Raw genomic sequence first — 13,588 nt, 5'->3', positions numbered from 1 at the left:
GGGAAGAGTTAATATGGTACAGGTGAGAGGGATTAGGGGCCCTGAGGGAAACAAGCAGAACAGCCACATAAAGAGCCCCAGGGCACCGGGCAAGGCAGAGAAGCTCCTACACAAGCTCAGGATCTTTCCTGAGTCAAGCTTTATGCTGGTGATTTCTTCCTCATCCCTGTATCCATTCAACATTCATTAAGCTTCTGCTGGGGGCAGGATTCCAGGAGGGGTCAGTCTACTCACCCTGCATCCTCCAACATCAGAGACCCTTCTTTCTCATATGACTGCTACAGCATATACAATATATCGATGCTTCCTGATACAGCTGGGTTTAATTATTTCTTCTCTATCACCTCTATTTCCCTAGCGCTCCAAAAATGAGATCCTAGAGGGACTCCCTTCTGGATTGTGAAGAAGGAAAGGAGACAGAATGGAAGTTCCATTTCTTAATGCCATAACTCTCCATTGCTCTTCATCCCCAACTTCAGCTTTCCAGCTGCCTCAAGTTGACTACTTCGGCATCAAGTTCAGAATAATGTAAGCACTTACACCCCAAAAAACGCACCTGTTGCACCAGGCTCATGGCTTCACTCCAAATCCCATCTGCCTGCCTCCCTCCCTTTCTTGCTACTCTACCTCCTTTCTTCTCAAAGGGCTGATGCCCAGAAATGTTAGAGCTGGGCAACACTTAAGATCAGTGTTCCTACCTCCATTATAGAGCTGAAGCTGAGGTCCTGTCCAAGGGTCCATAGTCAAGGACAGGATAGCCTGAGACCTGATCACCTCCTATCACTGGCTTGCTGCCGATCATTACAGAGACTGTGACTGACGGTACTTGGATCCTGAGGGAGAAGAGTGTTCATCTTAGTACCACCCACAGCTGACCTCCAAATGGAGGCAATATCTGTACCAGCTACTGTAGCAGTCACTCTCTGGCTCACAACCTCCTTCTGATCACCACTATCCTCCTGTTACTCCCCCTACAACACTTGTGTGCTTTTAGCAGTAAGGATTCTCCCATCCTAAGGTTGTAACCTTTATCATCCATCCAAAACCCAAAGCCAAAGGTTATAATAATCATGTGATTATTTCCAGTCTTGCAATACCCCTACACATGCCCTATGGATGGATTTGTGCCACTGTGACTCCCCTAAACCTTTCCTTTCTCCTTCCCGTCAGGAATCATGCCCCCCAAAGAGCCCTTTAGCTTCAAGATGGCAGCAAGTCCACAGCCCAATGCCACCTTCCTATACCCAGACTTCATACTGACTGGCATTCCGGGGCTAGGGAGTATCCAAGCCTGGCTGACATTGGTCTTCGGGCCCATGTATGTGCTGGCCCTGCTGGGCAATGGAGCACTGTTGGCAGTGGTGCGGACAGACTCCTCACTACATCAGCCCATGTTTCTACTCCTGGCCACACTGGCAGCCACAGACCTGGGTTTAGCCACATCTATAACTCCAGGATTGCTGGTTGTGCTGTGGCGTGGGCCCCGACTCATGCCATATGCTGCCTGCCTGGCCCAGATGTTCTTTGTACATGCACTGACTGCTATGGAATCTGGTGTGCTTCTGGCCATGGCCTGTGATCGTGCTGTGGCAATAGGGCGTCCACTGCATTACCCTATCCTAGTTACTAAAGCTCGTGTAGGCTATGTAGTCCTTGTACTGGCACTGAAAGCTGTAGCTATTGTTGTACCTTTCCCTCTGCTGGTGGCACGATTTGAACACTTCCGAGCAAAGACCATATGCCATGCCTACTGTGCACACATGGCAGTGGTAGAGCTGGTGGTGGGTAACACACAGGTCAATAACTTGTATGGGCTGGGACTTTCATTGGCCGTGTCAGGTGTGGACATTCTGGGCATCACTGGGTCCTATGGGCTTATTGCTCACACTGTATTACAGCTGCCCACACGGGAAGCCCGTACTAAGGCCTTTGGTACGTGTAGTTCTCACATCTGTGTCATTTTGGCCTTCTATGTGCCTGGTCTCTTCTCCTACCTCACACACCGCTTTGGTCATCATACTGTCCCAAAACCCATGCACATCCTTCTCTCCATCATCTATTTGCTTTTGCCACCTGCCCTCAACCCCCTCATCTATGGTGCCCGCACTAAGCAGATCAGAGATCGACTCCTGGAAAGCTTTACATTCAGAAAAAGCCATGTCTGATGAACAGGACAAGAACAGAGCATGAGGGTGGAGGTTGTTTGATACTCGCAGTAGAGTCTGGGGTCTGGAGGTGAAGATGATATCATCCCTATGCCACTGTCAGCATATGACTCTCACCAGATAACTGCTATGAAGCTCTTGCTATGTATACATACCACTGGCATCTCCACACTTTGGCCTAGCCATGTGTCCTGCTTGGAAGGAGGCAGGAGGCAGAGAGAGAGGACTAGCTGTTACCATGTAAGGAAAATAAAGAGGTGAGGAAACTAGTTGAGATCATAACAAACAAACCCACACCCATCCCCAAAATTTCACCCTAAGTCTGCCCATGCTTTCACACAAAATCTCCTCTATCTCAAACATGGAGGCTTGGCACTGCCACAGAAGGTGGCACTGACTCTGGAGTTAAGTGTTTGAATACTTGTCGGAGATCCTGGAGTCAAACTCTGTTTCCAGCCTGTCGTCAGAGAAGGAATACACAGGCTTGGCCCTGACCCTCTAAATATCTGGATAATGTGCCCAGGGTGCCAATTTCACTGGAACACTAGTTTTCAAGACATTTACAATTCAGAGAATGCTCTTGGTCTCATGAGAAATCACTATGCCCTTTCCCCTATACCCATCAAAGTTCCAAGAATTAACAGCTAAAACTTCTTTCTTTGGGCCTATAGTTTCATAGGTCAAGGGGTCCAACTGAATGAAATGTTAATACCCCAGAAAACTGTTAGAACCACATCACTTGCTTGCCTGAAGCTGAAGCACTGTGGTGTCTTGCCAATCTGCTTTACATGCTACCTCAGCCAAGAAATGTGTAATCCCCAAATAACATCTGCATCAGTAACCCATTGTTCAGGTCAACATCACAAGAAGCACATGATGTCAGTGTCCTGTGATGAAATAAGAGTATTTCATTCTGCTATAGCTGCCAGAGCATAAAGATATTAAACATGAGAGTCATGTTGTTGTGTAACAGGTATTCATTTTCAGCTAAGACTCCCCAATGGCAGGACTTTACATAACAAAAGATCTTCCACACCAGTAGGGAGTTCAAAATGTGTCTATCAGGTAGGCAGTTACTGTTATGAGGTCAGAGAAAGCCATAGGCTACAACAAGCAAACCCAAGGTGTCCAGGAAAACTGGACAAGTACTAAAGGCCTAAAGCCAGGAGCAACCCAGCCCAGATAACTGGGCTCAGAGAGTTCAATCAGTTACCAGAGGTGGCTGCTGATCTTAAATAGCAAATGATGCCATCTCCAGTCTCACTAGGTCCTCATTAACAAAGAATTGTAAAAAAGGCCCAGAAGCTCTGCATGACTTTCAGGTGTCATCACACTGAATCCAAGTGGATGAGGAAGAAATCTATGGTTAACTCAAGCATGGGCAGTCATTGTTATTAATAACTTTTTCATGAAGTTCCAAGTTTAAAAGCCCTCCAAGCAATGATTGTGTAGAAAACTGTGACAAAATACTAATTCTGCTGGGTCCCAAGTCTTGAATATGTGCATATCCTCCTCTTCATGATTGTTCTGTAAAAAAAAACCTATCCTGAGAAAATAAATGAGATGGGAACAGAGATGTATGCAGTAAGATATTTATTACAACATTATTATAAAGAAATATATTATAAAGAAATGTATGTGCAATAACCCCATGTCACACATACATACACACACACCATTTTTTTGCCTTTCCCGATACATTAAAAGGGAAATCACATGCAGCCACTGTTCAGATGCAATGAGTTCTGACACCCTCCCACCACAGGAAGACTCTTCTTCTAAGGCACCTACGATCACTGGCTGTGCCCAGCTCCCCAAAGTAGCTGGTTCCAAAGCTGTATGTTGCCCATTATAAGAACTTTTTCCTTCATGCCAAAAACCCATCCCCTTGGACATTCATGTTTTGTTCTGGATTGAGACTGTGTATGTACCTATCATGTGATGTGTTCAGAACACTCTACCAGCACTCCCTCATTCCTCATAATAACCTGAGAATTCATCACAAGCCCACAATTCCTTACTGAGAATTTCCAAAATTTAAAAATCTCTGAATAAATTTTTTCATAACTTTGGTCCAAAACCTGACGCAAGTGTTATGATCCTATTTATAATCTTTATTTCTCACTTAATGTGAATATTCATTTAAATGCAAAAATGTTAATGTGTTTCATTACAGGGCACTGCCCTGAATCCCCCAGAGTATTCCTTAATATGGACCATATTCCCTTTCTAGAATCTGAAAAATTTTGAATTCCAAAACATATGTCAAAAAAATTTCAAATAAGATATTAGGGTCCTGTACAATTACCCCTGCAGCCTGAGAGTAGAGAGATGTGGTTAGCATTCTATCAATCTATATAGTCTTTGATATCAACACACTTCATACTGCTCTGCCAGTTCATGTAGAAAACTGCATCCTCTGTACAAACAGCCCCATCTCTTTGTTCCCCTCATGTTCTCCACTCACGTCACCCCCAGGTATCCTGCAAATCATCTGTGCCTCTTCCTCAGAGAGACCCCTCAGTGTGCTACACTGGAAGCAAACCCCAGTAGGACACAGCCCAGACAGCACTTAGGCTCACCAACTCCATCCAGAACTCAGTTGTCATGTTTTCCTTCAGTAACTTTCTGTCTCAGACTCTATGAGCCAAAAGTAAAAACACAATTATTTAATGTCAGAATAGAGCAGTATTGAATTTAGGAATAGTCAATCATGGTCATCAGACATTAAGTGAAAGAAGACAAGAGGTATAGGCTTCTGGCTGAGGAGTTCATCAGTACCCAATTCCCCTCTGAGCCCATCTTAATGAACAAAAATCCTCAAGAGATCCTTCTCATCCTATATCACCAATAGCCCACCAACCCTGCACTTACCTCATCCACTCCCTTCTCATTCTGGAATCTCCTTAGGATCTGCATGTGTACCAATCTCTATTTCTGTTTATCAGCCACTCTGTATCTGTACCTTTGCATCTCTGTCTTATTGCATAGCCTATCAGCTTACCCAAAGGTATACATCTCTTGTCCTTGAGTATATCTTTCTCACTCTATCTCTGACTGTTGACAGCACTCAATTCTTTTCTGGACAGAACAGAGGTACCAACTACACTGTATACCTAGTGACCTCTCTTTGTCAACTATAATAAAAAATGTGCTTAAGGGGTATTATGAGGAAGGAATGTGGTTTCACTTAACATGAAACTTGGAGTTTTTTATTTGGTTTGTGTGCCTCTTCTTTCATTCTGCCCCATTCCTTTTCACTAAACCACTTTGTACTTTTCATCTAGCATGCACCCTTTCCCACAATAGACTAAAGTGAGCAGAAGGATCATGTTGGTTTCCCTTCAACAAAAAGTACTGTTTAGGGTTAAAGCTGGAATCAAACAGCCTTTGGTCTGAATTCTAGATCCTCTATTAATTCACTGTATGCCTAGGGCTAATTATTCAACCTTTATAAGCCTGTTTCTTCCCTTGTAAAAGGAGATAATAATGGCATCTAATTCAAGAGGCTACTAAAAAGGATTAAGCAAGATAACACATTCAAAGTGTTTGGCACAGTCCCTAGCACAAATGAGCTCTACAAATATTTGATATCAATTCCTCTCCTGGAAAATGGGACCACACTCAAACACCCTTAGCTCTGTCTAAGGAGACATGCCCTCCCCTGAGGTCAGTCACATCCCTTTTAGGAAACTTTTCCCAACACTCTTTCCTATTACTGCAGACCCTTGCCTGCACCCCCACATTCATACTGCTTTAACCAACTTTGTGGAATAGCTCTAAAAGCTAGGGGAAGATAGTCTCTATGCACAAGGGGTATTCCTGAGTACAAAGGAGACCCAGAGGACTCTGGAAAGATAAGGTGCAGAGTGAGAAATCAGCTACTGGAAAGTATCTCCAGAATGGCTCTTCAAACAACCACTCTTCAGCAAAACACTAGGTTGAGATCTAACAAAGACACAAAGGAAGAAAACACATAGATAAAAGCTGGTGTGGGAGAGAAGCTATTGAACACAAATAACCCTACTGAGTGGAACATGATGAAAATTTGCCTCAAATTTACCCGGGTCATTCTGGTTTCCTGAAAGTTCTCTTCTATTACTAAGGCAACATTAATTCCAATTAGATTCTTACCTTACACATTGTCACTGCTCAGCATGACACCCTCCTACACACACACCTGGTTTCCAAGCAATTGTAATTTACTCATTAATAACAGGTTTCAAACTAGGCTGCAACATTAAAATTGCCTGAGCTTTTAAAAATCATGATGCCCAGGCACACCCCCATACTAATTAAATCAGAATGTTTGGAGGCATCAATAATTTTTAAAGCTCCCAGGTAATTTCAAAGTGTAGTCAAGGTCAGCAGCCACAACTTTGTTCTTAGTGAAAATCCTGCCTGATTTATATTTCTTCCATGTCCTTCAGGCTCCTGGTCCAACCTCATAGAGAAGTCATGTGTAGCTAACACCTGATCCTGTCTCCTTAAAGAACTTAGACTGAGAAATCCAAGCCCTCTTCGCCACCTCAACACCATACACACATGTACCCTAACAGATACCTGCATTTCCCTCTCCTCAAGCAGAAGTAGGTGACTCTCAAGAGTATGAACCACAGGCTATGGTGAAGTAAGTTATAGTCCTCTCCCTACCTAAAACTCCATCACCTATCAGGACCTCTATGACCTCATGCTGAGCAGGTCAGAACCCAAGGCCTGTGGTCTTATCTCCCTGGGCAGCTTGGGGTTCCTGCAGCAGCCACTACCCTCCCTACCCAATCCCTCCCACTCCCCACCATGTTGGTTGGTACCCCCCATCTGCTAACACTGGATGAAGCTGATGCCGCCTGGACCCTCATCAAGGACAAGGTAGGTAATTAATCTAAAAAAATAACAAAGTGTGACCTGAATGAATCGACTAGCTTTTGAGTAGCAAAGTGGGAAGTCTGAAGACAATATTAACTAACATTTACTCAGTGCTTGCTTATTTACCAGGCACTGCAGTAAAGTGCTTTGTACAAACTGTCTCATTAACTGTTTCCTTGAAAAGCAATGTATCAGGAGCTACGCAAGCAGAAAGGCGAAGCACTAGGTCAGAGGTGGAACTTAAGAAGTCAGAAAGGCTTCCTGGAGAGAATGACATTCTAGTCAGGCAAGGAGAAGTTATTCACACAAAGAGGGAGAGGAATACCTGGCACATGAAAGATGTGTAATAAACACCCAAATGAGGTAATGATCAGGTGGATGGATGAGTGAATAACATACTAATTAAAGGTAGACCACAAGCTAGGAAAGGGATAAAGAAATATGTGTACTTGTTAACTGCAAATAGTCCTGTAGAGCAAAGCTCAAAGGAGTAATGGTGATCATGAGGCCAAAGAGGTATATGGATTGATGATGAAAGGCCTTTAAGCTTCCTAAAGAACCTGAACTTTACCTCAACCCCCTCACATATAATCTCTCCATCTAGTTCCCAATTAACTTCTGACAAATCTGGGTTTGAGTCTACACATTTCAAGGAGCAGGAAGATGTCAGTTGCATCTGGGTTGTAGGTATCCAAGAAGTCCCACTAAATTACTTGTCAGCTACAAGCAAGATGGCCAAAAATTACTCAGTTTGCAGAATTTAGGGACCAGGTTCTGTCTGGCTAAGTGGTCTGAAGGAAAATGAATTTAAGGCATTCATAGAAGGCAGTCCAACAAGCTTAAACAGCTATCTTAAAACAATATATACACTAGACTAAAGCAATCTTAATGGCATGCAGCTCCCATTCCTTGGAAAGTTGCTCACCACAAAGTTCAGCTTTCTAAGAAAGCAGAAACAGTATAGCCAGTCTTCCCAAGTATTGCAGTACCTTTTTCAGCATGCAGAAAGTTGGTCTTGGGTTAGAATTAGGGTGAAAGTAAATGGGGTTTTCCAATAGTAGAAAGTCACACCAGCTCTGAGTATCAGAAAAACTCACTATCCTATCTAATGGAAACCTATTTAAATGGGACATCAGAGTAGACGCGTGCATGATAAATCACTGGTGGTATGTGGCAAATTCAAGAGCATCTTTGAAAGATTTCCTGTTTCCAGAACTGCTGAGTTTACTAGGCACTTTGTAAAACATATGGCTCAATAGAATGTGGCTCCTAGAGCTCCCCACTCAGAATTCAAAGCAACCAAGGTACATCTAGGAAAGACAGTTTTCCACCATCACTTTCCTGTCCTGCCCCTGGGTAACTTAAATGTATAGGCCTCTAAAGTCTACAGAACTTCTATCCAGAAATAGTTCAGTAGGAGCAGGAAGTGGTTTCAAATGGTGACTCTACCAAGAACACAATCAAGTTAGCAAAGAACTAAGCAACTGAGCCCCTTACTTTTCTTACCTTAGAATACGCACTGGGCTCTCAAGGGTAAGAAAGAGGACCAAATAAACCTCCATGGCAAATTAAACCTTTATAGGGGGAGACAATAAAAACCAGGCATTTGAAATGTCAAAGTCCTTTTGAAGGGATCTCTCCTGGAGATACTCCCATTTGTCCTATTTATGGAAGCACTGAGACACCAAAGGAGTGACTAGGGTGGGATTCTGAATTCATGCTTGGTGACTATGCTTTCACTGTCATGGGACAAAGTATTCTATCAAAAAATGCTAACCAACAAGGGTTCTGCTCTCACTCCTGGAAACTCAATTGGCTCTTCTCAGAGCCCTGTTCTTCAGCCTGCTATCTCCACCCAAGAGAAAGCATTCCATGTCTCAGTGAAGCAAAGGAAAGGAAATGAGGAGAAATCCTTCCATGCAGATCAAAAAAGAGCACCAATTATTTCCTTCACCAGGTGACAAAAGAGGGTAGTCTTAAAGTTACTTCATCTTGTTCAAAGTGCAGTTCCAATTCCATGAGCTAGCTACCCTTTTCTTGTTAAGGATAGCACTTCCAAAACTGCTTTACCGAGCAAAAAGCAGGTCAGTCTGGGGGGATCATTGGGAAATTCTACCAGAAGACCAGGAAGTAGGCAATGCCATCAGACATGTGTGATTTGGGGACTGGCGATAGGGAGTACAATATAGCATGTTAAGCATGGGGCTCAAATACAGAAGGGGCCCTGAAGAACTTTTCTTTTCCCTTGCTCCCTAGCAGAACAGAGAGCCAGAAGTCTCAGCCAAAAAATCCTGAATGAGTTTAAAATACCTAATTACAATTACCAAAGAGGATCTTACAGGGGCTCCAGTTTGGTCATGAAGTGCCTTCTAGAACTAGGTTACTAAATCCAAAATATCAATACAAAATGACAAGACACAAGGATTACAATGAGAACTCAAACTCTCTAAAGAAATTTCCCCTGCTGCTAGGGCAAAAAAGCATATACTGAGATAATAGCAATAGTTTACAGATATAGAACAGACATTCCAAAACTATTCATGTAACCATTCTTGGCTAATGACATCACCTATGTAACCAGGCTCACAGGAATGATCTCAAGGATTCCTTTCCCTACACTCTTTGTCAAAGTTCCACTAATTCTATAGCCAATACATCTCTAATATCTTCCTCTTCTGTTTTCGTTTAGGGCCTCACCATGTCCTGCTTGGAGTATTAGAATACTCTTAATTGATTTATCTTTTATTTTATGCCTTCCCACCTAAATGGCTTTCTAAAATATCTTTTTGGCACAGTCCCACCTAACCAGGAGTCCTTCAAGTGGTTTCCCATTGCCCTCAGAATACTTAGTACACACATAAGGCCTTTCATTATCTAATTCCTGTCTTTCCCTCTTCATAACCTACATGTTAAGTAATATGAAATTATGTATTCCTAAATATGCCCCTCTTGGTATGTAAGTTAACATTTTTTTACTGGCTGCCTCCTCTGCCTAGAATGACCATTTTTCTACCTAGTTAATTCCTTCAAAACTCAAGTATTACCACCCAAAACCCTGTTTTGATCCACTTTCTACCAAAGACAAAGGTTATAAAATCATTCTTTCCCTCTTTCACACCTTGCTCTCAACTATTTTACTTAGCTGATAACTTTAAATTCTTGTCTCCTCTATTAGACTAAGCTATACTAGAAAAGAAGAATCTTTTATGTATCCTAGTATCTAGCACAGTCCAGTATATGGAAGACATTCAAGGTTGTGCTACAGGAGAAAACTGAGAGATAAGCAGAAGTATGAGTCTGAGCATACTGTAGAGATATAATTGAACCAGCAAGGTGGGAGGGTCAATCTAGAGTAGGCTATCAGTTAAGTCTTAACCCTAAGTCAGTCCCTGATCTGTAAACTGGCCACCTACAGGTCATTGAAGAGCGCTTTGGGTCCAATGTAGTGGCGGTTCCTTTCCTGTCGGATGCAGCCTGCTATGACCTACTGGGAGTGCTAGTGAAACAGTCCCGCCCAGCACACACCCGCCTGGCTCTGCCAGGTCGGCAGGGCCGGAGGGCACTGAAACCAGTGGGGCCACTGCCAAACCTCCTGGAACAGGCAGGGTCTGAGTGTGCCTTTGCCCACTGCACTCGGGAATACTCACCAAATGGCCGGGCAGAGATTGCCTATGAAGAGATGCGACTGTTGGATGGGCAGCCCTGTCGGATCCGCCTACATATGGGTGGCCTGCGCAAGAAGGTTGCCTTCCTGTTGCTGCCGCCAGGGCAGGTGAGCCTACAGCAGACTCTTCCCTGGCTCCGAAGCACCCACAGCATCTATGTCATCTACCAGGTCTTCTCCTGCTCCTGGCTGCAGCTGGGGCTGTTGCCTACAGCCCGTGAGCCCCAGCTGCTCCGGTTACAGCGGTCATTGCCTGTTGCCTTCTCCTGCCTTAAGTTTTCACTGCAGCCCAAAGGTGTGCTGGGACCACAGAAACCTCTGACTAAAGACCCATTGCCCCAAGGAGCCAACTGGGTCAGACCCAACTTCAGCATCATGCCAACTCTGTCCCCAACATCAGCACCTGCTGATATCCCCGAAGCTGTTGATGTGCCCCCACCTGTCCCAGCCCCACCTACACCACCTCCCCAGGAAGGGCCAGAGGGAAGACCCACCAGATTCTCCTACAAGAGCCGAAACCCCTTCCGGAGGGGGCCCCAGATGTTGTCAGGTACTACTAGGGGAAATGAAGACAAGAGGAATGGAAGGGACAAAGTGTATGTGCCGGGAGAGGGGGAGGGCATGGGAAGTACAGCCCGAGAAACTGTGGGGCACCCAGAACTCCACAGAACCCTGCTGAGGGTGGAGTATGGGAGACAAGGGAGGGTGAGATGGAAGAATGTGGCCCTGATTGAGGGTGTGGGGATAGCACAGAGGACCAGAGGGAGGGAGTAGGGAGGCAGAAAGACCAGGGCATGAGTCAAGTTGTGACTATCCCCAACCCTGGCAGAGAACTGGCTCTTCAGCCCCCGCAGTCCCCCACCAGGAGCCCAGGGTGGGGGACCCGGGGATCCCGACCGGCACTCCATGTCCCTGCCCCTGCTGCAGGGTCTGTCCTCGGAGTTCGACAGCGACGACTGAAGCTGAGGCGAGAGATGCAGGGGGCAAAGCCCCCAAGATCTGACATAGGGATACTGGTTCCCAATAAACATCAGCTGCTGCTCCCCCAAACCATCCTGGGCCTATGGTGCTTCTTTCTTCTGGGGCCCAGAAGGAAGAGAATTTCCCTTTTCTCCTAGGTTTCAAGTCTCCTTACCCTCTAAGGGCCTAAGAGGTACCTCGAAACCCTGGCATACAGGTCTTCCCTCACCAGAGAGAAAACATCCCTGACCACCTCCCCATTACATACAATCTTTTTTAGGGCCCCAGCCCGTAGATGAAAGGGTGGGAAAGAAGAATGAGCACAGAATAGAGATTTCCCTTTTATACATATTGCAACAATTTCTCCATAAAACATTCATCTGAAATAAATTAAAAAGTCCTTTGCCACTGCCTCAGAACATAAAAAGGAGCCTGTGCCCTGGCTGCAGCCCAGAGCACCTGTGGCCCTGATTGTCCATGGAAGAAAGTTAAGGATTGAGGGACCCAGAGCCTGAGATGGGAGGGCCAGATCCCTCCTCTGAAGTATCCAATAAGAAAGGCGAGGTGACAGCATGGGCCTGGGAGATGGCAGCCAACTCCTTGAGAAACTCGGGAAAAATGACTGCACAGTAGACAGCATTCTTGACTCGCAGAGCCTCACCTTGACGCTCAGGGGTCCCTCCCCGGGCGGGTAGAACTGGAGTTGAAGCCCCAGGGGAGCCCCCACCTAGGCCAAGTCCTGTTCCGTCTCGCCCAGGCTGAAGGACCAACTGTGCCGCCTGCCGGGCCCTGGTTGGACTGTGTGCATGCCGCAGGAGTAACTCCCCCAAGGATGGCCTCCGGCTCTTCACTGGGAATAAACAGGGGTATCATGAAAGTGCTGGAATCAGGGAACCTCCCTAGGTCTGAAGATGATACCCCCCACCCCCAAAAAAGATTCCTGAACTTTTCCAATAGGATTCTGAGGGAATGGAGTAAAGGAGGACATGGCCATGAAACAAGCCTCAGGCATAATTTCCTATTCCTTCCCTGAAGATAACTCTGAGGGCCAGAGTGGGGACAGGTTTCTTTCTCTAACACTAAAATAATGCCTGTCTAGCCTTTTTCCTTCATCCAGACCCCCACCCAGCCACCCATCATCCTCAAGCTTAACTAGTGAACACTTCAGTCACTTCATTCCCAGTCAAGATTCCTTCCATTTCCACATCTCTGCAATCAAGAATTCTTCTCTATCCAAACACTACTCTACCACCATCATGCTGTTCCTCCTCAGTCCAGGCTTCCCATCACCCTTCTGAACTACAGTAAACCACTCCCACCTAATCCTGCACATCATAATACCTGACCCACATCCTTTGCCCCTTCAATACCTACAGGAGCTATATATGCAATTGCAGTTCAAAGATTTCATTTCTGTCATGCTCCATTGTCCCTCTAAGATCTGCTCTCCTGTTCCACCATTGCACCATTCACCAATCCCCATCCTGTAACCAACAAAGGCTCCCTCCCACTGGTTGTGGCCAGATAATTTCATGTCAACTTAGAATCAAATAAGTCATTCCAAACATTGTCCTCTGCCTTCTAATTTTCTGCCTAGATACCTGGGTCTGGGCCCATGAACACTATCCTGCCCTAGACTCTAAACTGTAGATCATGATAACTGTTCCCATTACCGACCTCTAAACTGGCTAGAGTAATGCTACATAGATCTATTAATTGGCATTCAGAGCCCTTCACAACCAGGCTCCCTTTCCCTCTCCAATCTTTCTTCAAACTCTCCACACCTCACCTTGCTTGTGCATCCACACCTGCCTTCTTGGAACTCTCCAGGTACTTTTCATGCTTCTCTAGTTCCCTCTGCCTAAATTTTGCTCACTCTACTTTCTTCATCCTTCCTGGCTTAATTTAACTATTGCCAGTACTCTGGGAAACT

General features: G+C 45.2%; 3 protein-coding genes across 7 annotated transcripts in view; 2 read left to right on the top strand and 1 right to left on the bottom strand.

Annotated features, from left to right (window-relative positions):
* Positions 1-13,588, bottom strand: part of FHIP1B (FHF complex subunit HOOK interacting protein 1B) — a 157,089-nt gene that overhangs the window by 121,923 nt on the left and 21,578 nt on the right. For 3 of the 5 annotated variants that reach the window (XM_062196595.1, XM_062196599.1, XM_062196596.1), the window contains exon 12: positions 10,768-12,505. In XM_062196595.1, coding sequence (XP_062052579.1) covers positions 12,144-12,505 — 362 coding nt within the window. In that variant the 3' untranslated portion in view covers positions 10,768-12,143. Of the gene's footprint in view, positions 1-3,753; positions 4,806-10,767; positions 12,506-13,588 lie in introns of those variants that run through there. The other 2 variants (XM_062196598.1, XM_062196597.1) reach the window with 2 other exon arrangements.
* Positions 1,206-2,165, top strand: LOC133764476 (olfactory receptor 52W1). Its single transcript, XM_062198153.1, has one exon. It carries the CDS (start codon positions 1,206-1,208, stop codon positions 2,163-2,165), a length of 960 nt encoding a protein of 319 aa, XP_062054137.1.
* C7H11orf42 (chromosome 7 C11orf42 homolog) lies at positions 6,963-11,655 on the top strand. The gene is made up of 3 exons (XM_062196600.1): positions 6,963-7,034; positions 10,447-11,245; positions 11,525-11,655. Exons 1-3 carry the CDS (start codon positions 6,963-6,965, stop codon positions 11,653-11,655), a joined length of 1,002 nt encoding a protein of 333 aa, XP_062052584.1.

Source organism: Lepus europaeus, chromosome 7, assembly GCF_033115175.1.
Source record: "Lepus europaeus isolate LE1 chromosome 7, mLepTim1.pri, whole genome shotgun sequence".
In the NCBI taxonomy this organism is placed as follows: domain Eukaryota; kingdom Metazoa; phylum Chordata; class Mammalia; order Lagomorpha; family Leporidae; genus Lepus; species Lepus europaeus.
Note: the sequence above shows the minus strand (reverse complement) of the source record. Positions and strands in the feature narration are given on the sequence as shown.